Raw genomic sequence first — 27534 nt, 5'->3', positions numbered from 1 at the left:
GGTCAGTTTCTTAAAGGGGAGGACTATCTCCTGCCAGGAGCAGGGCTAAAGGTGGTGGTGTAATACAAGGGAGCTGGGCATTTCCATCGTTTGGGGTGTAGACTTATGTTTAATCCTCCTTTCTTCAGTATAGCACCTCTTTCCCACCTTCTCCTGTGCTTGAGGTCCCAGTTCAGGAGCCTCTCAGGTTCATTTTCTCCACAGGGGCTGTGGGGTGACGTGTGGCTGCCTGGCTGAATGGAACAGGGGCGTGGACCTAATTGCTCCCTGCTGAGAATGATTTCAGTCCTATACCTCACTCTTGCCATGAGAGCTAGACGTGATGCTTCTAATCCTGAGCTTTCTCGGAGCTCTGGGGCATGAACAGGCTCACTTCTCATTGGGCTGACATTTCTTAGTTGCTGTTCTTTCTTTCTCTTTGTTCTGAGTTCCAGTCTTTGCTTTCATGTTTTGCAGGCTTTGAGAGGGAACAGAGGTAGCCATATGTGTTCTTCCAGGTTCAGCAACAGCAAGGCCCTTCCCTTGCTTTTCATGCCCCTAAATAAGCAATTTGTTTCCCCAGAGTGAGCCTGTACTATTGAAACTTCTAGCTTCTATTGCATTACAGCATTACTTGCTCTTTTACTTTTCTGTGATATTTCTCTGTGTTTTTACAAGAGAGAACATGTTCCTGACTCAGGGAATATAGTTTATATCGCACAGAAGTGGATCTGAGTCACATAGAAACATCAATAAAGTGACTACTGCTGTGTCTTTTAATAGGAAATATTTATTGATATGTTCTGTACAGCAGATGTCTCCTGTTTGGTAACAGGCTAGCTACGCCATCTGCCTCTTTAATTTCAAGAGTAGTTATTAGAAAAGATTTGATGTATAATATGTCATTGAAATGGCGGAAACTGCCGAGGCATGGAGGGCAGAACGCCGTATTCCAGGAAGACAAGGCGCTTCCATTGTGTTGCATCAGCCTTCCAAGTACATAGCTGGCACTTTTCTAGGCATCCTAATTCAGCACACGAAGCAAGCTGCCTTAAACTTTTCTTCTTTTCTTACTGGTGTGTCTAAGCTGGTTATTCTTTCTACCTGTTTGGTAGGTAGACATAATGTGTGTGGACCTTGTAATTTTAGTTCATTAGGCTTTGTCCATTTTTTGCAGTCATTTTTGCATTTACTGTTAAATCCTCACAGTTGGAAAGTGGTAGATATTACCTTAAAGAAGGAAATACTAGGACCCACTTAACTAGAGAACTTAAAAGCAATTTGTCATAAATTAGCAGGTCTGTGAGTTTCTTTGACTCAAAAGATCATGCTGGAAATTTAACTCTTCTGAAGGAAAATGCACTTTGTCAAAAGCTCTGCCCTAAATGGTAACCTTGATTTAATACATCTCCTTCAGTTGCATAGGAGTTACCTGAGGAAAAGCTGACCAGATACGGATTTGTTTCCCTCCAGTGGCAGTCACAGCTGGCCCTTAAAGCAGCTTTCCTAGCCACAGGGTCTGAAGGGAGGGAGGATTCTGCCGGAGAAGTGCAGTATTTATTCTTACAGTGCTCAGCTGCTGTCGTCCCCACTACATTTGTGAGGGATTCGAGGGGCTTGCTGTCAGCCGCGGAAAGTTTTCATATTGCTACATCATCTTTCATGTGATGGAAGGCGTTGGACTCATCATTCCTGCTTCATTATGGCGACTTAAGTTGATATTTTGCTGTTTTGTATTTTTGCCATTTAAACACATTCTTGGAACTGGTGGGTGATGATTTGCTACATGTACACATGTCAGCCCTAGGTTTAAATAAGATATAGCCTTTGACGGTGGCAGCTGTGAGCAGGTGATATATTAGGGGGGTTTTGAGGCCTTACTTAACACAAGTGTAAACTAGGCACTGAGTATACAGTAGACCTCACCTTGGATTGAAGTCTTCGGAATACTCTTTGATCTCTCCAGGAGAGTTTACTAGAAGATACAGGTAAAAGTTTTAACAATGAAACATCATCAGAGACTACAAGCTCTGGTCCAGAGTGCTTGCGTTCTCATTCCAGCTCCCTCACTTAGTAGCTGGTGACCTTGAACAAGCCACTTAGCTGTTCTAAACTTCAGTCTCTTCGTATATAAACTGGGGATAATTGCACCTTAAAAAGTTAAATATACCAGTGCTTAATATGTCGAAAGTGTTTGCTACTATTTCCTTTCACTTCACAGTGATTGGTGTATCTCACATTTGTTTTTCAGTGATATCGTGGTCCAGATAGTAGATGCTCGAAATCCACTCCTATTTAGGTGTGAGGATTTGGTAAGTAAAATGTGACATGATTCGAACTTTAAGTCCTTGGGCAGCAGTGGGAGGACAGCATCACCGATAGCAGTGAGCCTAGGCAGGCCTTTGCACCCTCCTCTAGCTTTGTTTAATCTGGCCTCCTGCTCCTCCCAAGGTCAGGAGTTTGCATTTGGGGACTGTTTAGATAGGTGTTTTCTTCAAACAGTTGTTTCCATCTGCAGGAAGGCACAAACACTTGAACTTCCTACTTTTAGTTTCGAAGCTACTTTGTTAATAGGCATTTGCCAGTGTTTCTCATTTTTTAAGAGACTCTAGTTGAAATAGCATTTTGCTTACTTTAGCATATGCCTAGTCCCTTCACTTACCCATCCCACTAAGCTTTCTCTTCTCACACCGTACTTATTACCTCCTGTGGTATTTTACAAATGAACTAAGTTTGTAAAACACCACAGGGGGTAATCATTAAGGTGTGAGGATCACAAGAAATAATGTGATACAGGCTTTCAATTAATAAGACACTGAACACACATGAAGTATTCCTATTTTTGTTTGAGGACCAGAGTAGGAATAGTACTGATTATTTTAAAAGCCACTGGTGAATAACAATCTTAATGGGGAAACTCTTATTAATTCAGCTTTCATACTTCTGGTCTGTTTCCTAATGGAGAGCTATGCTTGGGAATTAATTTAATCACTGGGTCTTGTTTTCCTTTTAGCCTTCAAAAATATTTTTTTATATTAATAGGTAAGATTATTATTAGCTGTCGTCACTTGGCTTGAAGATAGTCCCTGCTGGCCGACAAATCTAGTTATACAGTTCTTTAACTTTGCTTAAAAGAAAGAATTCAAGATTATTAAAGAGAGGAACTATATAATTTAAAGAAATAAGAACCTGTTTTACTTAAACTGGGCAGGAAAGCATTTCTTTTTACCCTTTCCAGTTTCTCATGTGAAGAGTATTTTTTCTAAGTATAGATGACCTAACTTCTTTTCAGAGCTTGCTGAAAGGATCCATAGAATGTATCACGATTAAAAATCTTTAAATTAGGAATGATTTAAAACTGGGGGCGGTAAAAACTTTTAGTCATAGCTGGGGATCTTCAGTATAATTAGCCTAATTTTCCCCCTTTTGGAGAAATATCTAAATATATTTATCTTGCATAGGAATGTTATGTGAAAACAGTTGATGACAACAAGGAGAATGTTATTCTAATAAATAAGGCTGACTTGATGACTGCCGAGCAGCGGAGTGCCTGGGCCGAGTTCTTCGAAAAGGAAAATGTGAAGGTCATTTTCTGGTCGGCTTTGTCTGAAGCCATTCAACTGATTGATGACTCTAAGGTAACCTGGGGGACTTTTTCAGGTTGGGTTTCAAGGAGGAGGATTTTGGCTTCTGTTAAGTATGCTCTGTTTTTGTTTGTTTGTTTGTTTGTTTATTGTTGATGTGTGGGGTTTTATTTGTTTCTTTTTTCCCTAAGTGCTGAGATAGTCGGGTGATCTGTAGAAAAGTAAGCCACAAGGTTGCTTTCTCTGGTTTTTAAATAGTCTGCTATCCCAGGGGTCTATGATGCACACTGATAGTAGCTATAATTTTTAATTTTTAAAAATTTTAGGCAGAAAATTGTATAGGAAGTTTCATACTGCCCTTGTATGTAATTGCTTTTAAGAGAAGTCGGAACAAAAATCAGATACAACTGAATGTAGTAACTTCTCTGGACTTGATTAGACTCTCTTTTGACTTTGTTTTGAAAACAAAGAAATGAAGTAGTCCTAAATTAAGATACACCATGTTATTTTCTGTATCTTTTAGTCCACTTTTTACAGAAACAGTTTAGGAGTTATTTTCTAGTAAAAATTAATGGTAACCAACTATGAAAAGAAATTAGTAATAGAATCTTAGAGCTGGAAGAGACTTAAAGTCATATCTTTTCCTATCCACCTCCTTTCCTCTCGCCTCTATTTATCAACTACTTGCTGACTGGTTAGGGTGCTATGAATACAACACCCTCCCTTGGTGAGCTCACAAGTTAGTGAGCTCTAACTCTGTGAAGGAGTTCTTCCCTTCACCTCCCTGGCAGTCACATGCTGTCTCTGTGACTCCTTTAAATGGCAGACACCAGGTGTCTCATTCCTTTTTATCTCCAAGGTTAGAAAGTTGTTTAGTCCAGTGAAGCTAAGTCAGCTTCCCTACCTTTGATCTGAGGCCTCTTCCTCTCTCCCCGTGTTCCCTCTTCTGCAGAAGAGACGTTGTCTGCTTTCCTGCTCCTTATATTGACATGACCTCCAGAGCACTCCTCACCCTGAGCGCCTGTCTGCCTGTGTCAGACGCCTAAAGTGGGTGGCAGCTGGTTGAGTACAGTATTCCAGGTGTGGTTTGCCCAGGACATGTACTCTTGTTTCTTGTGATCAGGATACTCCCAGTAATTCAGAGTTTTTGTTAATTCACCCCCTTTCAAAGGAGCTTATGCTCTTGGCTCATTGAACCTGTGAACAGCCACATCCCTCACATGTTTAAAAGACAAGACTTACTAAGCAGATCTCATCCTGTCTTTACACATGGGAAAAGGTTTTCATTTTGGTTTTAGCTCAGCTTAGGATCATGCTGTTCCTCTTAAATATTAGTGATTTGGGAACAAGGTAGAATTCATTTTGCATGTGTCATTTGCTTTTCTCTTCTTCCAGCTTTGAGTCATCTGCAGCTTTTGTATTGGCCCTTCTATATATTCTTTCTGGTCATTGATAACGCTGTTGAGTAGACCGGAGCCAAGGATAGAGCTCTGTGAACTTTTGTGGACTTAATAAGCGCTCAGTACCAAGCATTTTAGTGTGATGCATACAGATGTATTTGAAAGGCTATAACAATAGTTATTCTGTTATTACTGTTAATAAAAACTAACCCATAGAAAACTTATTCTTAGCCAGGCACTGCTATTCTGAGTACTTTATGTGTTTCATTTCATCTTTTGCATCTGTGGTATTCCCTGACCTATCAACCAAGGAGTAGATTGCAAAGGGAAGTGGGATTTGTTTGCACCATCTGTTCTCAGGGAACCGTTGTTGCCTCCCATTACTGTCAGGGGAGGAATTGTTTGGAGGAATTTCCTAACTTGAGGAATTGCTTCCCTGTCAGACTCTGGATTAACAGTGCATGATTTATGGAAGATATTCTTTCTTCCTTTTTAAAAGTTGAACCCTATTTATTCCTTCCAGGTCTTCTGAAATCTGTTATTCATGATTTTCCAAGTTAAGTAGCCAGCTACCATTGTGATATATCTAATCACATCTGTCATTTGAGTGTCAAACATGAACTTACTAAAAATAGATATTCACTGTTTTCTCACCTATCTGAAGTTTGGTTCTTTCTCTATGGTTGCTTAACCTTTCTTATTTTAAAAAAATAGGACATTTTTTTGAATTGAGTACTTTGGTTTTCTCTTGGCCATCTCTTAAATTGCACTGTGTTCCCCCAAAAGACTGACTTTTCTCTTCTTTCTCTCTATTTTTGATGTAACTACTGCAAAGTCCTTTTGTTGCCTTTATCATTTTTCCTGAACCAAAACTGCTCCTAGCCTTAGTTTTCCTAATGCACATTCATGCTCAGTTGACATTCTTGTGTCTGCAGAAGAGCACACAGTGACTTCTTTACATTTATTGCTCATTTATCATAGAAATTGCTTCCAATTCCATATTTCTTTTTGAGTTGCCAGGAATGACAATGAAATCATGCCTTTTTTCCCTGACATTTTTTTTTAATATCTCTCTCCTAAAATGTAGGATGCCTGTTTAACTGAGTTCATCATGCCCTCTCCTGCGGTGGCTACTCATTGTAATGCTAGACTGTTTGGAAATGATAGGTTTCCATCACTTCTGAATCTGAATCAGTTCTCCCTTGTTGATACTGCTTGGTAATACTATAAATCTGCCATATTTCTGCTTTGCTACCCATAGGAATTCAGAAGGATTAACACACCCATGAATCGTAGATGACTTTTACCTTTCTCTTTCCAGAGGAAATCGTTGGTTGGTGAATAATTTCCATGTGCAGCGTTGAGTTTTGTTGCTCTCATACTTCACACACAGGGACCTATGCTCCATGGTGCTATGATTTATTAAAGGCAGTTATAAAAGAATAGCAGTTTCCTTAACTATGCAAACCAGTCTTTGAAAATGCAAATATACAGTGAAGCTCAGATTACAAATTATATGCCCTTCTTGCTTTGTGCAGAGAAGAGAATGTTAAATGTTTCATCGTTCATGAGAAATGCTTTGTTTTATTCTACAGACCATTGCCAAAAAAAGTGTATTGCCGAGGAGTTCAGCTTGATACAGGTTTTTCTAAACCCTTGCTTTCTTTTAATAGGTAAAAGAGTTATCTACTAGAAAAGTAATACATGTTATTTGTAAAGAGTTCAAATAATACAAAACTGTGTAAAGTGAAGGTCCACCACTCCAGAGGACACCACTGTTGATAGTTTGGTTATATCCTCATGCTGTCTTCTCCCTCTGTTCACCTTTCTCTTTCTCCTTCGTAACTTTCCTTGTCCTGTGTTCATCTTAGGTAACCAACTCTGAATGTTGTTCACCAGAGTGAAGAGTGCAGTTGTTACACACTTCTGAACTTTGGTGGTTTCTGTTATTTCATCAGGAAGAAGTAAATGGAGACAGTGCAGAAGCCATCACAGCTGAGTTTGAAAACTCCAGTTGTGACGAAGCTGAAACTCTACACAAAGAGACTGAACATCTTTCAGTTAATGAAGTTGCCAGGAGTGATGAAGATGACAGTGAGTATGAGGACTGCTGGCAGGAGGAGGAGGACTGGCAGACGTGTTCGGAAGAGGGCAGCGGCCCCGACGAGCAGGCCTGCGGCCAGGATTGGAAGGAGCGCTGTACTGTGCGTTCTGAGGCGCAAGGAAGGAAGACCCCCCAGCAGAGGCAGATACACAATTTTAGCCACCTGGTATCAAAGCAGGAATTACTGGAGATCTTTAAACAGCTACACTCTGGAAAGAAGGTGAAGAATGGACAACTTACTGTTGGACTGGTAAGATGAAATATATCATAAAATTGTTCCGTGAGGGTCTGTATTCCCCATCCTTTGGTAGCTACACTGGTACTCTAGAGCTCAGGCCCTGGCGTCATAGGGAACATTGATGCCCTCTTGTTGCCCACGGGCATCCTGGGAGCAGACTGGGTGACAGGCAAAGCCCAACTCAAAGAATGAACTTTCTCAAGGCTTGTATTGGTTACACCACTGTTCATATTAATTATCTTCTACAGTCTCCCAGTTCATCCCTACCTGTCACGTCACTTACAAGAGATACTAGAATGAGAGCTTTCAGGGTTGTCTTCAGACTTCCAGTCCAATGTTCTTAGCTTTAGATAGGCTTTTTACATAGGGTAGGCTTTCGGCATCCTGTGATCCTTGCCAACTTATACTGTAAACATTCCTTCTGACACCCTTCTAGGTGGGCTACCCAAACGTTGGTAAGAGTTCAACAATCAACACCATCATGGGCAACAAGAAGGTGTCTGTGTCTGCCACGCCCGGTCACACCAAGCATTTTCAGGTATTTCTACAGCATCGGCCTCTGTATTTCCTTCTCCGCCAGTTCCTCCCTCTGGGTGTTTTCTGAAGTTCTTTGCCACTCGTGTGCTGCTGCCCTCCTTTCCCTTCCTTTGCTGTATGCCCAGCATAAACCTCTTACGTGTCTTTCAGACTCTCTATGTGGAACCTGGCCTCTGCTTATGTGACTGCCCAGGCCTGGTGATGCCGTCCTTTGTCTCTACCAAAGCTGAGATGATTTGCAGTGGAATCCTCCCGATTGACCAGATGAGAGATCACCTCCCACCTATATCACTAATATCCTCTATGCTGTGCCAAAATTTTGGTTGTTATGTATATATTAGGGCTTAAGAAAAATCTGGGCAATAGACAGGGGAGGAAAAAATAATCACTCCTTACATAGTTGTAAGGATTAGAAACAAAGACTCGGTGCTTTATATCTGAATTAGGCTCATCTCACAAATCTATAGTGTATTTACATAAAAATGTGTCATCTTTAAGGTCTGTTTTCAGAGATAATATTTTTAAAGGATACATTTGGAAGTGATCATTGTGCATAAGGCTTTGTTTAAAAGAGGGGAGAGGGGATTCCCTGGTGGCGCAGTGGTTGAGAGTCCGCCTGCCGATGCAGGGGACACGGGTTCGTGCTCCGGTCCGGGAAGATCCCACATGCCGCGGAGCAGCTGGGCCCGTGAGCCATGGCCGCTGAGCCTGCGCGTCCGGAGCCTGTGCTCCGCAACAAGAAAGGCCACAACAGTGAGAGGCCCGTGTACCGCAAAAAAAAAATAATAATAACACAAAATAAAAGAGGGAAGAAAAGTCTTTTAAATTAACGAATACTCGTACTTCTTCTTTGGAGAGGTGAAAAGTTTTTTTGTCACAGAGGTGCTGAAATACTATGTTCTTAGAAGACACCATGGGGAGGAGGAAGGGGTCAGTTCAAAGAAACAGATTCCTTGACAATCTTACATTTGCCAGAATATTCCAAGACATGTTTTAGAAGCTACGTATGGCATTGACATCATAAAACCTAGAGAAGATGAAGATCCCCAGCGACCTCCAACGTCAGAAGAGCTGTTGACGGCTTATGGATGTGAGTTGTGATTTATTTTAAAACATGAACAAAAAATAATAGTATAGCTACTAAGAGGAATACTCTGCAAAGGTACAAGTTCAGAAGTTTTCCTTAGCATTTGTCATGTCACCTTTCAGGCTTGATATTTTTGTTGTCCTGTTGGTCTTGCCCACTAGGTGGCCTCCAGGTAGCTGACTTGGTCCAGCAGTAAAGGAGGGAGAGCCGGCCACTGCCTGAGTGGTATTTTACTTCAGTGTTAAGTGCTTTTTAGAGTTAGAGAAGGAGCTGCTCTGTATCCTTTGCCTCTTCCCCAGATCTTCATCATAGAAATCAAGTGCCTGGGAGACACATCTTCCCAGCCTCTCTCAGGCCCTTTCCTATGGGAGGCCTAGGACCCAAGTGTAGACACAGGGCTTCTGATCTAAGGCTATGTTGGCTTTTTCCTTTTCTGCATGGGAATTATCTTTGTCTGTCATTTCTCCAATTCATTGTGATTTATTTACCTTAAACACAAGCTTTAAAGGTAATCTGGAAAGACGCGTATCTACCTAAAGAAAAAGCGGTGTTAAAAAAATTTCCATGCATGTGTGGCTTGCCTTGTAAGGAATTGCCCCCAGCCGGGAAGGAGTTCAGGTTATTTGAGTATTTACTGGCAGAGAAAGGTGATTTGATATAAACCACACTTATATGGTTAAAATCAGACCTTGAATTTACTTTAGTTGAGCGACTTTAAAGAGGATGAATACTAAGCACTTGTTGCAAGACTGCCATTGTCACAACATCATAGGACAAGAAGGGGCCTTAAAGATTCCCCCACCTCTCATCCCCCTTTTCTTAAGTAATCTGAAATCAGATTTTCCTAAGTAATCTGAAATCAGAGCATGAAATGACTTGCCCAAGGTGGTGTCTGGTCAGTGGCATAGCCTCAGTGAGAACCCAGATTTCCTAATCTAGACCTCTCCAGTGTGCTAACCTGAAAGATGGGGAAAGGTAGACTTTGCACTAAACTTTGCATCTGGTTTGATTTCCAGATAAAACTGAAAGAAATGTGAGTCTTTTAAGATTTTTCATCTGATTCTCTCTGATGAAATCAAAGAGAGTGAGGACAAAACCAGTTTGTAAAAACAGATGACTGAACATTCTTAAAATATTAGTGAAATTCAACATCTGTCCATATATTTGTTAGCCATTTTGTCTTCTGAGAATCACTTTTTTCTATGCATCATTTGTTTTTGTCGTAATGATTTGTAGGAGTTCTTTGCTACCTGTGCTGCAAATGTTTTTCCCAGTGTCTATTTATGGTTTTTTTAGCCCTGTAGAAGTTAACGGCTTTAATAAACAATGTGGGATTTTTTTGTTTTTTGGGGGCGTGTTTTTGGCTGCATTGGGTCTTTGCTGCTGCGCGCAGGCTTTTCTGTCGTTGAGGCGAGCGGGGGCTACTCTTCTTTGCAGTGCGCGGGCTTCTCGTTGCGGTGGCTTCTCTTGTGGAACACGGGCTCTAGGTGCATGGTCTTCAGTAGTTGCAGCGCGCGGGCTCAGTAGTTGTGGCTCGTGGGCTCTAGAGCGCAGGCTCAGTAGTTGTGGCGCACAGGCATAGTTGCTCTGCGGCATGTGGGATCTTCTGGGACCAGGGCTCAAACCCATGTACCCTGCATTGGCAGGTGGATTCTTAACCACTGTGCCACCAGGGAAGCCCAACAATGTTTTTCCTTCTTAGTTTTGTTGGGTTTCGTGTTTTACTTGGGAAAAACTATTTTACTGTAATCCTTTTTTTTTTTTAATCTTTAGATTTTTTTTTCCTTTTCCTAAATGTTTTTTTGTGTACGGTTCTAAGTATTGATACTTTCTTCTAAACTGAAGGAGCCAACATACAGCTAGTATGGGAGGGAACTGAGTTTTGAACCTGTCAGCTAAAGCTGTGTTCTCACCTGCTGTGCTCTGCTACTCCCTTCTAATTGAATTAGTATTAAAGGGATCTTCGTTGCATGTTTGGGAAACTGAAAAAGGTGTAGACATATCATTAAATAAGAAAACTTGCTCTGTTGCTTTGGGGTTTGCTAATAATATTGACAACATAGCATTGTACAAGTAGCCTCCTTGAATCAATAATTAAAATCAGAGAGATAGAAATGACTGGAGTAGAGAGAGGTTGAATGTGTCACAGCATGTTGCTAGGTGGTTGTCAGAAGATCAGATGTAACAATATAGTCTGTTCTCCTGGATTATCAGATGTTTTTGTAATGCTAACCAAAATATTTTCTACATTATTAATTGATTTGGTTTTTTTTAAGGTTAAGTAAGAATGCACAGTGTAATAACAGAAAAGGCTAGATTTCCATCACCTCAGTTGTGTTTGTTGTGATGTTTTCTAACTTAGGTTTTGCAAAATTCATTTCTCCTCACAGGTATGCGAGGATTCATGACAGCACATGGACAGCCAGACCAACCTCGATCTGCACGCTACATCCTGAAGGATTATGTCAATGTAAGTGAATCCTGCTTCTCGTTCCTCTGGAATAAGTAGGTCTTCTTTCTCCACAGCGTATGTTTAGGGTAATGGCAACCAGCTGGGTTATAAAGGAGATATCTTCTCATTGATATTGTGCCATAACTGGAATTATATTCTTGATCCAGGAGAGCTAGCATCATATAAATCATAGAAGTGACTGACATAATATGAAAGAGACGAAGATCTCTGAATACCTATTTGCAGTGAAGGTGATAAATTTATGTCTCCAGTTTTTCCATCTCCTCCAGCCCTTGGGTGTTTCTACTGCAGCTATATCACGGTATTCCTTGTAGTGTAGCTGTTTATATACCTGTCTTCCAACACTTGTCCAGTAAAAATAATAATCATAGCTAACATTTATTCAAAGCTAGCCCTGCTAGGAATAGTTCTAAATGTTTTACGTTTGTCATCTCATTAAAAATATGTAAGGGGCTTCCCTGGTGGCGCAGTGGTTGAGAGTCCGCCTGCCGATGCAGGGGACACGGGTTCGTGCCCCAGTCCGGGAAGATCCCACATGCCGCAGAGCGGCTGGGCCCGTGAGCCCAGAGCCTGTGCTGTGCAACGGGAGAGGCCACAACAGTGAGAGGCCCACGTACTGAAAAACAAAAAAAAAAAAAAAAAAGTAAGTCTGTGAGGTATTATTCTCCAATTACAAGTGAGGACATGCTAAGTTTTGGGTTTTCTTCATCAGTAAAATAGGAATTAATAGTACCTATCCCATGAGATTATTATGGGAAATAAATGAGAACAGTGTATGTATGTGGAGACATACACACACACACACACACACACGCACGCACGCACGCACACACGCACATCACTAAGCTCAGTGCCTGGCACTTAATTAGACCCAATAGTTTTTATTTATTAAGCTACTTCTTTCTACAAAAAAGCATTCCAGGGGCTTAATTGGTTGTGAGGATTTCACTTTATTCCCTCCTCTTCTCAATACACCATCAGCGGAGCTTGGAGCATAGAAATAAAAGAGGGCAGCCATATTCTCTTTTTTTTTAATTCGGTAGGAAAACAGTTAATAGAATATTTGTATAGATGAATTATTCATTCATTTACCATTTGTAAAACTATGGAGGGTGGGGGAGATGAGTTAAAAACAACCACAGTTTTTAGAGTGTTTATGGTGGAAAGAGGAAACTTGGCACCCAGTGGACAACAGCAGCAGGCCCAGTGTCCCCATCAGTACAGCCACACTGTCCAACTACGTCCTGGCTTTTGTTTTGGAAAATATTCTCTTAAGTATAATCGTATACATGTACTGAAGAGTACGGTAAACAAGGTGAAAGGGGGCACAGGGAAGATTTCGTTCTTGTGTGGGAGCTGTGGGAAGAGGTAGGCCTCTAGAGCACTAAGGATCATCATCAGGGTGTAAGTTGGGACTCTCCAGTTGCAGTGACCAAAACTCAGCTCAGCTGTCAAATGGCCGAAAGTTCCATCAGAGTGTGCACCGTGGAGAGGCCTCCTCTGTGGACTCTCACACAGATGGTCCTGAGGATGTGCTGTTACCATGCATGTTGTCTTTGCAGGGTAAACTCCTGTACTGTCATCCTCCTCCTGGAAGAGATCCTCTGACCTTTCAGTATCAACACCAGCGACTCCCAGAGAAAAAAGCGAATAGTGGGGAAATAAAAATGCAGCCACGCAGAAATAAAAAAGCAAATCAGATTGAAAATGTAGTGGACAAAACTTTTTTCCATCAGGTAAGTTTCAAAGTTTTTTTTTAACTTCTGATCCAGTACATTTTGTATAACAGCTTTATTGAAATAACATTCACATACCATAAAATGCACACTTCTAAAATATACGGTTCAGTAGGTTATAGGATATTTGCAGAGTTATGTAACCATCACCACTCACTCCGAAAAGAAACCCTGTACCCATTAGCATTCACTCTCCACTCCCTTCTTCCCCCCAGCCCCTGCCAACCGCTAAGCTACTTTCTCTATATAAAGATTTGTCTATTCTGGACATTTCATGTAAATGGAATCATATGCTCTGTGGTCCTTTGTGACTGGCTTCTTTAGCCTAATGGCTGCAAGGTTCACCCATGTATCAGTACTGTATTCCTTTTTACTGCCAAATAATATTCCATTGAATGGATAGACCACATTTTGTTTATGCATTTATCAGTTGTTGGACATTTGGGTTGTTTCCACTTTTTGTCTATTATGAATAATGCTGCTGTGAACATTCATGTGCAAGTGTTTGTGTGGACATATATTTCATTTCTCTTGGGTATATACATTAGGAGTGGGATTGCTGGGTCACGTGGAAACTCTAAGTTTAACAGTTGAGGTACTGCCGAACTTCCCAAAAGTGGCTGCACCATCTTACATCCCCAGCAGCGATGTATGAGGTTGCTAATTTCTCCACATCCTTGCTAAACTACAGAAAAGAAGTGATATTTAAGCTGGACTTTGAGGAACAAATAAAAATGTGTCAGTTGGAAGAAGCAGTGAGGGCCAGATTTCCAGGAGTAGCATGGGCCAGATAGAAGGAGTAGCATGAACAAAGGCAAAAAGATGTGAGACTGTGGATATTTTCAGTAAAGAGCCTATGTTGTAGGTGGCCTTGTGTGCCACTTGAGGGAATATGAACTTGATTCCCCAGGCCACAGGCGGCCATCAGAGATCTGTGAGGACAGGACTAGAGAGATACAGAATAGAGCACTCTGATAGAAATGTGCACACTGCATTTGAGGAGTCTTGCAGTGAAAGTGAAAGTTCAGTGAAAGCTGATGAACACCTGGGTTAGAGCAGTGGGGATGGAGAAGAGGGGGAAAGATGAACAGAGTTCTTGAGAGTGGAATCCACAGAGCTTAGTGCCTGGCTGTGTGTGATAGATAAGGAAGACAGAGTGTGCGCCATCTTCAGGGCTGGGCAGATTCTTATACCACTGGCCGAAATGAAGAATGGAGAGTCAGCTTCTAACTAACTATGGGTTGCGGCCGGTTGAAGTTTGGTATCAAGATAGAGATTTCCAGAAAATAGCTGGTACTGAGCCTAGTTATAGATGTTGTTTGAAGCCGTGGACTAAACAAAGTTGAAGACAAAGAGAATGGAGTGAAGACAAAACACTGAGAAACTTATTTAAGGAATGGGGAGAGAAAGAGGACCAGTGAGAGATGGAAGTCCACTTTCTTGGAGTTCTCCATAAGCAATCCTGTGCATATCCTGTAAAGGAGACTGCTGACATCGCCAATAATATTTTCTCTTATTTCCTAGGAAAATTTGAGAGCTTTGACCAAAGGAGTCCAGGCTGTCATGGGCTACAAGCCTGGGAGTGGCCTGGTGACGGCAGCTACTGTGAGCAGGTCTGAGACGGGGGCTGGGAAGCCCTGGAAAAAACATGGCAACAGAAATAAAAAAGAGAAAAGTCGTAGACTCTATAAGCACCTGGATACGTGAACTTGGGCTGCAACAGAAGTAGCATCTGCACTGTGCATCTGTGGTGCTATAGGGTGGACCCTGCCCTTGTGATTCACACCCAACAGCTGATATCAAGACCGAGGGGCTCCTCAGAGCACCAACTCCAATTAACAGGGTCGTCTTGGAGCCCCAGAAACCTGTTCCTGTAGGAGGCTGAATCTGAGATGGGGGAATGAATGATGTATGTTTATTTGTGTAAACATATATACAGATGCATAGTAATTTGTAATCTGGGAATTTTTTGAAGAGATATTAAAATTAAATTGCCACATGGATTTTTTATTTGTTCGTGTAGCTACACTGCAATTTGGACATTTCACATTATTTAAACAATTTTAATCTGCTAAAACATGCTGGGATTTTAGATGGATTTTTGAGTACATTATGAGATTTGTGATTCTCCGTCTCACACACATACCCAATACACACCCCTAATATGGCAGAAGGCATATCACGTCTTGGAATAGGGGCTAGCACGGGTGATTTTTAAAAGCCCTTGAAGAGCATAATCCTCTGTTGAAAGTCGCCGTGAGTCTCTTCCCCAGAGGGGAGCGTGGGTTTTTCTATAGCCAGACCCACAGCGAGTGAGGAAAGTGGCAGCTAAGCAGCTGGTTCTTGTTTTAGGTGTAGGGATCCTTGACGTCCTTAGCACTTAGGACCATCAGGAGTAGTTGACCAACAAGGGCAGTTGACCTTTTACAATCACCTTTGTAATACACTATGGCTGCTTCAGCCTCTCACTTCTTTACTTTTGTCTCTCTTTTTCTCTGAGCCTCATTAGTCCCTTAATTCAGATCCTTACCTTGTTCTGTGTCATAGATATTTTTGGAAATCTAATGGAAGTTATAAATGCTTTCTCCAGAAAAATGCACATTCTCACCTACACAATTTTGCAAAATGTATCAGAACATTCACAGGTCCCCAAAGTTCATGAATTCACTGTTAAGAAGCCTTGCCTTGGGAATTCCCTGGTGGTCCAGTGGTTAGGACTCTGCTTTCACTGCCAAGGGCCTGGGTTCTATCCCTGGTGGGGGAACTAAGATCCCGCAAGCCATGAGGTGTGGCCAAAAAAAAAGGTGTTAAAAAAAATATTTTTTATTTAAAAAAAATTTTTTTTAAAAGAAGGCTTGCCTTTAACTGACCATAATGTATTTGGTATATTTGAAAATTGTTATATATGGGAAATTAAAAATTTTTGTTCATTAATAAGTATTCATTGACCAAATTTTAATTTTCATGAAGTCCAAATTTATCTTTTTTTGCTGTGGTTGCTTGTGCTTTTGGTATTATAATTAAGAAAGTATGGCAAATAAAAGGTTACTAAGATTTACTCCTGTGTTTTTTCCCAAGAGTTTTAGGGTTTTAGGTCTTAAATTTAGGTCTTTGGGCCAGAGTTGATTTTTGTATATGGTGTGAGGTAGGGGACAAGCCAACTTCATTCTTTTGCATGTGGATATCCAGTAGTCCCAACACCATTTGTTGAAAAGACTAGCCTTTCCCCATTGAATTATTTTGATACCCCTGTCAAAAGTCGAACGTAAATGTGAGGGCTTATTTCTTGATGTATGCCTTTGATATTTAACATTCATGGGTGTGTAACAATTGTGAAGAGTATCTGACTCAATTTCCTAGCATGTACTGCTGGTAAGAGATGATGTCTGTGCAGATGCCCCACCCACTCCACATCCCTTAGCCTAATTGGAGTTCGCCTGCAGCCCAATACACGGTTCCTGTGCAGGCTCACAGCTTTCCACAAGCCCTGTGTTTTCTGCTTTCCCACCTGAGGACTTTTCCTGCACCCCAGGAGCTTGCTCAGCCTGCACACAGGGCAGTCTAGAAGGGCTGGGGGCTCAACATTCCTGGGGTAACCCCCAACCAGTAAGGAATGGGGGCCAGTTGGTAAGCACCCCAGCTTCCCTTTCACCCAGTGTGTACATTCTACATGTTCTTCCTCAGTGGAACTGAGCCCCACTTGCCCACGGCTAAAACCGTCTCATGAACTCACCTTACCTTTTCTCCCTTCCCGGTCTCACTCTCCTCTTCCTCATTTCTGCTTCACGGAAGTACCACCCAGATAAACTAACTGAACCTAAGTCTTTGCTTACAGTCTGAGGAACCCAAACTAGGACACCACGAAGAGGGAATTTCTAGTTTCACCTTTGCTTCTGCCCAGAACATGTCTCGTTAAGCATCCTCGCAATTTTTATTTTTAAGTATTCTCACCCTTGTTTTACAGGTTAGTACTTAAATTTACGAAGTGCAGTCATTATCACACTATCAAATTTTTTGTTTCGAAATGTTTTTCCAATATTTAATTACAAGGACTATGCCACCCTTTTCAAGTAGAACCTGCTATACATCTGTCATCTGTTTACTTTTCAGGACATTAGTAGGAAGTGTGGTTTCTCTCAAGAAACCAATAGCAGCATATGTTTTCTTGGTGGGGAACCAGGAAAAATTTGGCAGCAAGCCAGAAATCTACTTAACTCCGACCTTGTTTTACCAGCCTTTTCCCATCTTCGGTCTTTGTGGAGAAGTGAGGAAAATCGTTTTAAATTTCCACGCCTAACAACCATTTGTCGTCTGTTGTGTTCAACGTACTGTAAACCAGGTGAAGGCGAGAGGCCCTACAGAAAGGAAAAATGGTGCTTTCAAAAGTTTCCAGTATAGGGACTTCCCTGGTGGTCCAGTGGTTAAGAATCCGCCTTCCAATGCAGGGGACACAGGTTCGATCCCTGTTCGGGGAACGAAGATCCCACATGCATGCCGCAGCTAAGCTTGCGTGCTCTAGGGCCCATGCGCTGCAACGATGCGGCCAAATAAATATATTTTTTAAAAAGTCTCCAGTATAAAGAGGAAACAATAACCATTCTGAGCAATTTAAAAACAAAAGGCATTATGTTAGCAAAAAGTAGACCCTCAATAAAATTTTTAAATGTTTTATTGAAGTGCAATACGTATACAGAAAGTGCACAATCATAAGTGTACAGATAGCTGAATTTCCACAAGCAACACACTGACGCAGCCAGCACCCTGATGCAGGCACAGAGCATGACCAGCGCACACCTAACCGCTGTTCTAACCTTTCCGCCTCCCTTTATATTATATAGAAACAGAATCAACGGTGTGTACCCTTACGTATCTCACTTTTTTAATCAGGGTTTGTGAGATTCGTCCATATTCTCACGTGTAATCGTAAATCGTTCATTCTCATTGCCAAATAGTATTCTATGGTGTGAATATATCACAATTTATCAGTTTTATTATTGGTGGGCTTGTAGAGGTTTCTCAGGTTTGGGTTTTTTTTAATTTTTCAATTAATAAACTTTATTATTTAGACCAGTTTTAGGCTCACAGCAAAATTATGCAGAAAGTACAGAGAGTTCCCATTTATCCCCAGTCCCCCCACACACAGAGCCTCCCCTACTGTCAACATCCCATACCACAGTGGCTCGTTCGTTACAATGGATGAAGCTACAGTAACACATCCTTATCACCCAATGGGTTTTGGTTTTTTAAAATAGTGCTGCCATGGATGTGGTAATACAGTGCTCTTCAACAGAACTTTCTGCTATAATGGAAATGTTCTATAATCGGTGCTGTCCAGTACGTAACTACAGCCATATGTGACTATTAAGCCCTTAGAATGTGGCTAGTGACATCTTCAGAAGTTAACTGCTAAAGGTAATGACTGTTAACTCCTGCCTGACCCAACAATCAAAGGTCAGTATGATGAGATTTTTTTCAGAGTTGGAGGAGAATAGGGGTAAATTTCACATTTATAATTTATACATCTTGTCTACCTCTAAAGTAGGCAACACACAGTATTAAAACACTTATAATCTTTTGGATTATAAACCATTGAGTTTTTTTAAAAAGGATTTTTGAATCCATAGTAATATTCAAAAAAGGGAGAGGAAGGGAACCTTTTTTACAAAAGAACCCCAGGGAGAAAACGTAGAAGGAATGATAGGATCATCATTTTGTAACCATCAACGAAATCAAGGATTCAGGCAAGATCACCAACGGATGCTGAAAGCACTGAGTGAAAGGTCGTCGTGGAACTGGATAGTCACACCCCTCTAAGTATCACCCACCCTTACTTATTAAATTCAAAGGGAAAGTGCTTTCTACAATGGAGCAACCTGGCAGCCACTACGTTAAACAAGTGATCAAACTCAGCATCACCCGTGGAACGCCACCCTGGCATTCTGCACCCCCGATGCAGTGTATTAGGGAGTACACGACATCACCTTGTACTGCTTTTGCAAAAGCACTTAACCTCAATATAATCACGAGGAAACAACTAGATGAATCCCACATTTGGGACAATCTATAAAACAAGGGACCTGGGCTAAAGAGACACACAGCTAAATGAGTCAATCCTAAATTGAAAAAAAAAAAAATCAACTACATTACTGGACATTATTGGAACAACTGAGCAAATTTTAATAGGGATTACATTTTTTTCTTCCAGTTTTACTGAGATATAATTGACATGCAGCACTATGTAAGTTTAAGGTGTACAGCATAATGATCTGATTTACATGCATCATGAAGTGGTTCTCACAGTAAGTTTAGTGAACATCCATCACCTCATATAGGTATAAAATTAAAGAAATAGAAAAAATTGTTTTCCTTGTGATGAGAATTCTTATGATTTACTCTTAACAATTTTCATATATAACATAGAGCAGTGTTCATTATATTCATCATGTTGTACGTCACACCCCTAGTAATTATGTATCTTATAACAGGAAGTTGGTACTTTGCGACCACCTTCATCCACTTCCCCTCCCCCACCCCATCCCCGGATTGCATATTAGATAAGATTATTGTATCAGTGCAATAGAAGTGTGGTTCTGAGGAGACTATCCTTGGAGAAACATGCTGATGCATATTAAGGGTAAAATGTCATGATACCTGCAATTTCAAATGTTTCCGAGTGGAGACAGAGAGACAAAACAAATGTGGCAAAATGTTAACAGTTGGTGAATCTAGGTAGGTATTCTTTCACCTTTCTGTAGTCTTGAAATTTTTCAAAATAAAAAATCGGGGAGTGAGGTGTTGTAAGAATTGACAGTTAAATGCCATAAGGGCTCAGGAGCCATTCAGATGCACAGACAAAATTGTACCAGAAGACTACAGAATCAAACAGTTACCACGATTAACAGATACACACAGAGCTTCTGTCTTTACTCTTTGCCTTTGCTGACTTTTAGGCAGGGTGGTTATCCAGCTCCCATACTGGCATGTAGGAACTTAGCAGGATGCTGGTTGCTTTCTGAATTGCAAACGGCAGTGAGAACTTACATTTCTTTTAAATAATTATCTCAATGCAAATATTCAAGTGCTCAATTCGCTTTAAGAGGTGAGTTGCCGGACTTCCCTTGTGGCGCAGTGGTTAAGAAGCCACCTGCCAGTGCAGGGGACACGGGTTCGAGCCCTGGCCCGGGAAGATCCCACATGCCGCTGAGCAGCTAAGCCTGTGCGCCACAACTACTGAGCCCGTGCCCCTAGAGCCCACATTCTGCAGAAAGAGAAGCCACTGCAGTGAGAAGCCAGCACACCGCAACAAAGTGTAGGCCCTGCTCGCTGCAACTAGAGAAAGCCCTTGCAGCAACGAAGACCCAACGCAGCCAAAAATAAATACATTAATTAATTAATTTTTTTTAAAAAGGTGAGTTGCCTTGCTTTAAAGTCCCTTTAAAAAAGGACTTTCCTTGATGTAACATCTCAACATCTGTCCGTTCCATTAGCCCTTGCCTAGCTTCTGAGTGACATGCAGGAAGTGACTTTCAGTAATCAGATGTTACAAGGAGCTTGAGGGGAAAAAGGTAAAGAAACCCTCACAAGATCTTACAGTGTGTTGATGACAGAGTTTTAAATAGAACCCAGGACCCCAACAGTCCTACCACCTGCTTCAGTCACAACACTCCAACTTGTCCACAACGGGACTGATTAAGATTTGGAAAGGCCAGGATAAACAACAAGGTCCTACTGGCTAGCACAGGGAACTAGATTCAATATCCTGTGAAACCACAACGGAAAAGAATATGAAAAAGAATATATATGTATAACTGAATCACTTTGCTGTACAGCAGAAATTAACACAACGTTGTAAATCAACTCTATTTCAATAAAAATTTTTTAAAAGATTTGGAAGGGTCAGTATTGCATTCTCTTAGAATTAACTTCTCTGTATTTATAGCAGGTAAAACACACCGATGCAGAACTTTTTTTAAATGTTGTTTGAGGAGTAGCCCCAAGCCCTTCCTCTCAATAATGCATTTTAAAGAACACTGGCAGGAGGCAATGTGTCCTCAGAAGAGAAAAGCTGTTGAGCGGCTAGCCTGTCCCACCCACCACCACAAGTGGCTGGGATTTACGGCCTGATTGGCCCCCCATTCCTCAGAAATGCTCAGCCCACTGCAGCCCTTCCTGCATCAGGATAATGCCGAGGGGCGCAGTACCTCTACCAACAGGACAAGTTTACGAGCTGTGAGGGAGGACGTGTGCTATGGTCCTCTTGTTAGTTTTTCTTTCTGACAAACTCTGGACCATGGCCAAAAAAAACATTCGCTTCTGGGCCTTGGAGGAGCCTGGTAAAGGAACTGAGACACTTCCTGAGGGCGGATCAAGTGGAGAGCCCTATGGAAGGTACTGGAAGAATTTGGGAGGGGTCCTAATGGCAGGGAGGGAGTTGGTTAGAATGCATCATCCTAAGTGTTCCCTACAAGATGAAGTCCTGGCTCCTTCAGGACCGGACCATCTGCCCCTCTCGCCCATCTCCCCTCACTGCAGAACCTCTGCTGTTTCCTGTGCCCATAGACAAGCTCTTACCACCTCCAGGAGCACATTTGCAGGACTGGTGCTATGGCCTTGCCACCAAAAGCAAACATTCTCCAGAGCCCAGCTCATGCGTTTCTTGAAAGCCTTCCCCAATGTACCCACACATGCAATGTTAGGTATCACCTAAGCATTTTCTTTCTTTTTTTTTTTTAACATCTTTATTGGAGTATAATTGCTTTACAATGGTGTGTTAGTTTCTGCTTTATAACAAAATGAATCAGTTATATATATATACATATGTTCCCATTATCTCATCCCTCTTGCGTCTCCCTCCCTCCCACCCTCCCACCCTCCCTATTCCACGCCTCTAGGTGGTCACAAAGCACCGAGCTGATTTCCCTGTGCTATGCGGCTGCTTCCCACTAGCTATCTATTTTACATTTGGTAGAGTATATATGTCCATGCCACTCTCTCACTTCAGCCCAGCTTACCCTTCTCTCTCCCCGTGTCCTCAAGTCCATTCTCTACATCTGTGTCTTTATTCCTGTCCTGCCCCTAGGTTCATTAGAACCATTTTGGATTGGAAGAATCAACATTGTGAAAGTGACTATACTACCCAAAGCATTTTCAATATGTTCTTAAGTACATATCACATTTCTCTGGCCTGTTTAAAAATCAATATTTTCATTCCGTAAATATTTTTCTAACTATATTCCAGGCACTGAGCTGGGGAGACAGGTAGGAACTAACCAACCCCAGCTGCAAGGTGCTCACAGCCTGGTAGAAGGACAACACTCATCGTGCTTGAGAGGCACCCTAACAGAGGAGGAGAGCAGGCACCTCCCCCCTCAGGACCAGGACGCCCAATCACCTTTGTAGGGAAGACCACCGGTGGAGCAGCTTTGGGAAGGAAAACCACCCAGTTTGGTTTTAGATGCGCTCAATTAAGACATGCAAGACATGTCACGCATAGGCAGTTGCATATGTGAGTCTAAAGTTTGGGAGTTCTGAGCTGCAGATAACTCACTTGGGATGCACAAGCACAGAAGACAGATGCTCCTGGAACGTGGTGGGGAAGGGAAGAGAGCTAAGAACTGAGCTCTGTGTCTCCCTCCATTGTTGATCTTCCTTTTCACATATTCTTTATACCTCTTTTTTTTTTTTTTTTTGGCAGTACACGGGCCTCTCACTGTTGTGGCCTCTCCCGTTGCAGAGCACAGGCTCCAGACGCGCAGGCTCAGCAGCCATGGCTCACGGGTCCAGCCACTCCGCAGCATGTGGGATCTTCCTGGACCGGGGCACGAACCCCTGTCCCCTGCATCGGCAGGCGGACTCTCAACCACTGAGCCACAAGGGAAGCCCTATACCTCTTTTTTTTAGTGGATCTGAGGTTCTTCCTAGGAAGGACAATAACAATAATAATTGCCACTGTTGACATGTGCCAGATGCTTTATCTGCAGGATGTCTAATAATCACAGTAACTCTATGATAGGTACTCCTATTCTCAGTTTACAGGTAAAAATACTCCTGTGCAGAGAGAATCAGTGCTTCACCCCAATCACACCTGCAAGGACGCAGAGTGAGAATTCCAGTCAAGATTCTCCAAAGCCCACGTCTTCCCACTGCATCATCCAATGAGCCAAGATATCCAGAGACTGGGAACAGCTCCCCGCAGCTTCTCCAGCTCCACTGAGGGCCATCTCATAACCTAGTGTGTCTCATAAGAATCTCCTAAGAAGAGACTTCCGTGGTGGCACAGTGGTTAAGAATCTGCCTGCTAATGTAGGGGACATGGGTTCGAGCCCTGGTCCGGGAAGATCCCACATGCCGTGGAGCAACTAAGCCCGTGCACCACAACTACTGAGCCTACGCCCTAGAGCCCGCGAGCCACAACTTCTGAGCCCGCATGCCACAACTACTGAAGCCCGTGCACCTAGAGCCTGTGCTCCGCAACAAGAGAAGCCACCGCAATAAGAAGCCCGCACGCTGCAACGAAGAGTAGCCACCGCTCGCCACAACTAGAGAAAGCCTGCATGCAGCAATGAAGACCCAACGCAGCCAAAAATAAATAAATTAAAAAAAAAAAAAGAATCTCCTAAGAAGCTTGTGCAAAGCAGTGTAGTTGACTAAATAATGGTCCCCAAAGATTTCAAGTCCTAATCCTTGGAACCTGTAAATGTTACCTTATGTGGAAAATGGGTCTTTGCAGACGTGATTAAGTTAAAGAACTTGAGACAAGAAGATTATCGTGGATTACCTGAGTAGGCCACAAATGCAATCACAGTGTCTTTATAAGAGAAAGGCAGAGGGAGATTTAACACACAGAAGAGGAGAAGGCAATATAGCCATGGAGGCAGGAGGCAGAGACTGATCAGAGGAATGCAACCATAAGGCAAGGAACGCTGGCAACCACCAGAAGCTGGAAGAGGCAGGACAAGAAACAGCTTCTCCCCCAGAGCTGCCATGGAGAGGCAGCCCAGCCAACACCTTGATTTTGGTCCAGTGAAAACTGATTTCAGACTTTTGGCCTCCAGAACTGAGGGAATACATTTTTGTTTCTTTAAACCACTGCATTTGTGGTGATTTGTTTCAGCAACTCCAGGAAACTAATCCATGCAGATTCCAAGGACACATGCCCAGGGAGTTGCAGTTAGTAGGTCTGCTTTTTGACAGGCAGCCAGAGTGATTCTGATACCGACAATCTGTGGGCCACACTGCCTCAACTGCTCAGGCAGGGTACCTGTAGGACTTAAACCCTTAAACTAGGGATTTTTAGTCTGGGTCTATTCTGCTATGGAATCCATAGTTGAATTTCAGGCGTTCCATAAATTCCTTAAGATTATACGAGAAACTGTGTGTGGGTGTGCACACAAGTTCGTATTTTTCAGGGATGAGGTTTTCTTCAGATTCTCAGAGGAGTCACAGAAAAGGTGGAGAATTAACTACTAATTTAAGAAAAAGACGTTAATGTGTGTAAACCTGGTCCAAGGTGGGTGAGGAGGATTGGCCAAGCAGGGTTCTTAGTTCCCCGACCAGGGATCGAACCGGGGCCACAGCAGTGAAGGCGCCGAGTTCTAACCACTGGACCACCAGGGAATTCCCTGAAGCAACTTTTATTTTTTATTTTTATTTTTTGGCCGCACCATGCAGCTTGTGGGATCTCAGTTCCCCGACCAGGGATTGAACCCGTGCCCCCAGCATTGGAAGCACGGGGCCTTAACCACTGGACAGCCAGGGAAGTCCCCGCAACTTTTAAATTAGGCCCACCTCCCCAGGGTCTATGCTGAGCCTGAGAGAGAAGGAAACCGTAACAAAGATTGAATCAAATTAAATAGTGGTATCTTCAAGTCAAAACAAAACTGAGCATAAGGCAACCTTAGGGCCTGGTGAGAGAGTGACACAAAACTGTGGGCTGTGTCCTCACTTCAGTGAGATAATTAGTGGAATAGATTATCTTTGGATAGATCTGCCTTTGGGAGCAGTAAGTAGACAGCATCACTAGAGGAACCCAGGATCTAGGCAGTCACTGGTCAGCACCCACAGGAGAGCAAGGTAGAGATGACCATTTGTAAGCACAGAGAACAAACACCGGAAGAGCCCGAAAAGAACAAGAAGGCAAAAACAAAGAAGAAAAAAAAGATGAAGAAGAAGAAAAAAAAAGAATCAGAAGGCAGAGGTTTCAGACTAGGAGCATTTTTTGTTTATACACTATGAGAAACTTGGGTTACATATATTTTTAATTTAACCCTTTAATCTTGTCTTAGTTGGCATGAATTTTATATCAATTCATCTTAATCATGTTACTATTTGAATTTTGGCCCCTTTTGCTTAATAACATATTTTAATTTTATCTTTATTTGCTCGATTGCCTGTTTAATATCTCTCTCTTTTCTACTGGACTGTAAATTCCACTGAAGTAGAAAAACATCTGTTTTTCTCAACAATGTGTCCCCCGCTCCTAGCACAATGCCTGACAGATAGTGTTTTATTTCTCCCGTGTGTGGTCATAACTTTTTTTAAATGAGTGAACCAATAAAATAGTGTAGCCACTTTGGAAAACAGTCCAGTAGTTCCTCGAAACTTGAAACACAGAGTTACCATGGGACCAGCAATTCTACTCCTAGGTATGTGACCAAGAGGACTGAAAACCTATGTCCACACAAAAACTCGTAGACAAAGGTTCACAGCGCATTATTCATAACAGCCAAAAAGTGGAAACAACCCAAATGTCCATCAACCGATGAAAAGATAAATAAATCTGGTACAACCATACAATGGATTATTTTTCAGCCATAAAAAGAAATAACATACGGATACATGCTACAACACGGATGACGCTTAAAAACATTATGCTCAGTCAGTCACAAAAAGGTCACTATTGGATGATTCCATTTATAAGGAATGTCCAGCATAGGCAGCTCCATAGAGACAGAGGTAGATGTGTGGTTGCCTAGGGCTGGGAGTGCTTGAGAGGGGTGGAGAGTAACTGCTAGTAGGCACTAGGGTTTTTGGCAGGTAATGAAAATGTTCTAAAATTAGATAACGGTGGTGGTTGCACAGCTCTGTGGATATATTAAAAACCACTGAATCGTACACTTTAAATGGGTGAATTTTATGATATATGAATGGGATCTCAGTAAAGCTATTTTTAAAAATAAAAAAAAGAAATGATATAGTCATGTCCTTTAAGAAAAGTTATTAAAATCAACAATGAAAATTTTAAATCATAATAATAGTTTGTTTTCAAGAACAATAGCCCTGTGTACTTGAACTGACGGCAGTGTGGCTGGATGGGAGGGGACAGATTGCAAAAATCACGGGGCTCCCTGGCTGCGGGGGTCGCGGGGTAAGAGGACGTCGCCTCCAGAGCCCCTCTTGGGCAACGGAACAGGGACACAGGGTGCAGCTCCAGCCTCAGAAAAGAGTGAGGGAGGATGCAGAGGGGCGCGTTTGATTCCTCCTTCTTGGCCTCCCACAGCACCCTTTGTATTGTGCCATTTTAACGATCTGGACCAAGCCCCACTCATCGCGGGATCCCCAGCGCCCAAGCAAGCTCCCCAGGCGCCAAGTATGTATTGTTTGACTCAGGAAACATGGTGGGTTAATGAACGGACGAGGTGCCTCACAGTGCGCCGGCAGGTCACTGTATTCCGCTCTGGCCGCCGGGTTTGGGGGTGCGTGACAGCGAAGGGGTCCGCGGGAGCCGTGCTGCCGCTGTCTGGGGGGCGTGGGGCGCAGCCTTTGTGCAGAGGCTGCTCCCGGCTTCCGCCACTGGGGGGCGGCCTCCCGCCCGCCGACCCCCGACAATAGCGCGAGGGGTGGGGAGCCGCGCGTTCCCGGAAACTTTTCCCTCGAGTCTTGACCGCCGCCGCCCGCCCCCGGGAGCGCGGAGCTGGGCGCGCCCATCTCCGGCCTGCGGTCGGTGCGCTCGGCTGGGGCCGCCGCGAAGGAACAGAACCGGAGAAGGAGACGCGCGGGGAGGCAGCGCCCGGGGCGGCGGGCAGCGGGGGGAGGCTGCGCGTGGGTCCCCGGCCAGGCGGAGGCGCGGGCACCGGGCCAGGCGGAGCCGAGACAGCCATGGGGGAGGTGCCCAGCCCCGCGCCCGCGCTCTGGGACTGGGACTACCTGGACCACTGCTTCGCCCGCCACCGTGTCTGCATCTCCTTCGGCCTGTGGATCTGCGCCTTTTCCTGCTGGATCGCCGTCCACGCGCTGTAATGGGGACTGGGGCCGGGCGGCGCCAGGGCGGGGACCGGGGCGGCCGCGGGGGGAAATGGGGCGCTGCTCCCTGCCAACTCGCGCTTGGAAACCTAGAGGGAAGGGGGCAGAAAGGGAGGATGCAGGAGGCAGCACAATTGCAGGATCGAGAGGAACAT

General features: G+C 43.0%; 2 protein-coding genes and 1 long non-coding RNA gene across 10 annotated transcripts in view; 2 read left to right on the top strand and 1 right to left on the bottom strand.

The window, feature by feature from the left end:
- The window catches only part of LSG1 (large 60S subunit nuclear export GTPase 1), a 24733-nt gene extending 9598 nt beyond the window's left edge, over positions 1-15135 (top strand). Inside the window, exons 6-14 of the mRNA XM_067738466.1 lie at positions 2231-2291; positions 3441-3617; positions 6922-7317; positions 7742-7843; positions 7993-8138; positions 8811-8932; positions 11320-11399; positions 12965-13138; positions 14663-15135. Of these exons, the coding sequence (XP_067594567.1) occupies positions 2231-2291; positions 3441-3617; positions 6922-7317; positions 7742-7843; positions 7993-8138; positions 8811-8932; positions 11320-11399; positions 12965-13138; positions 14663-14845 (1441 nt within the window). The 3' untranslated portion in view covers positions 14846-15135. The remainder of the gene's footprint in view (positions 1-2230; positions 2292-3440; positions 3618-6921; positions 7318-7741; positions 7844-7992; positions 8139-8810; positions 8933-11319; positions 11400-12964; positions 13139-14662) is intronic.
- Positions 12333-27534, bottom strand: LOC137225057 (uncharacterized). The gene is made up of 2 exons (XR_010943669.1): positions 27281-27534; positions 12333-13033 (listed from the first exon to the last, which is right to left on the bottom strand). It is a non-coding gene; the product is annotated as an uncharacterized lncRNA (long non-coding RNA).
- The window catches only part of TMEM44 (transmembrane protein 44), a 52075-nt gene continuing 51485 nt past the window's right edge, over positions 26945-27534 (top strand). For 2 of the 8 annotated variants that reach the window (XM_067738472.1, XM_067738470.1), the window contains exon 1: positions 26981-27372. In XM_067738472.1, coding sequence (XP_067594573.1) covers positions 27236-27372 — 137 coding nt within the window. In that variant the 5' untranslated portion in view covers positions 26981-27235. Of the gene's footprint in view, positions 27373-27534 lie in introns of all 8 variants that reach the window. The other 6 variants (XR_010943668.1, XM_067738467.1, XM_067738473.1 and 3 more) reach the window with 6 other exon arrangements.

Source organism: Pseudorca crassidens, chromosome 5 (assembly GCF_039906515.1).
Source record: "Pseudorca crassidens isolate mPseCra1 chromosome 5, mPseCra1.hap1, whole genome shotgun sequence".
Classification (NCBI taxonomy): domain Eukaryota; kingdom Metazoa; phylum Chordata; class Mammalia; order Artiodactyla; family Delphinidae; genus Pseudorca; species Pseudorca crassidens.
Note: the sequence above shows the minus strand (reverse complement) of the source record. Positions and strands in the feature narration are given on the sequence as shown.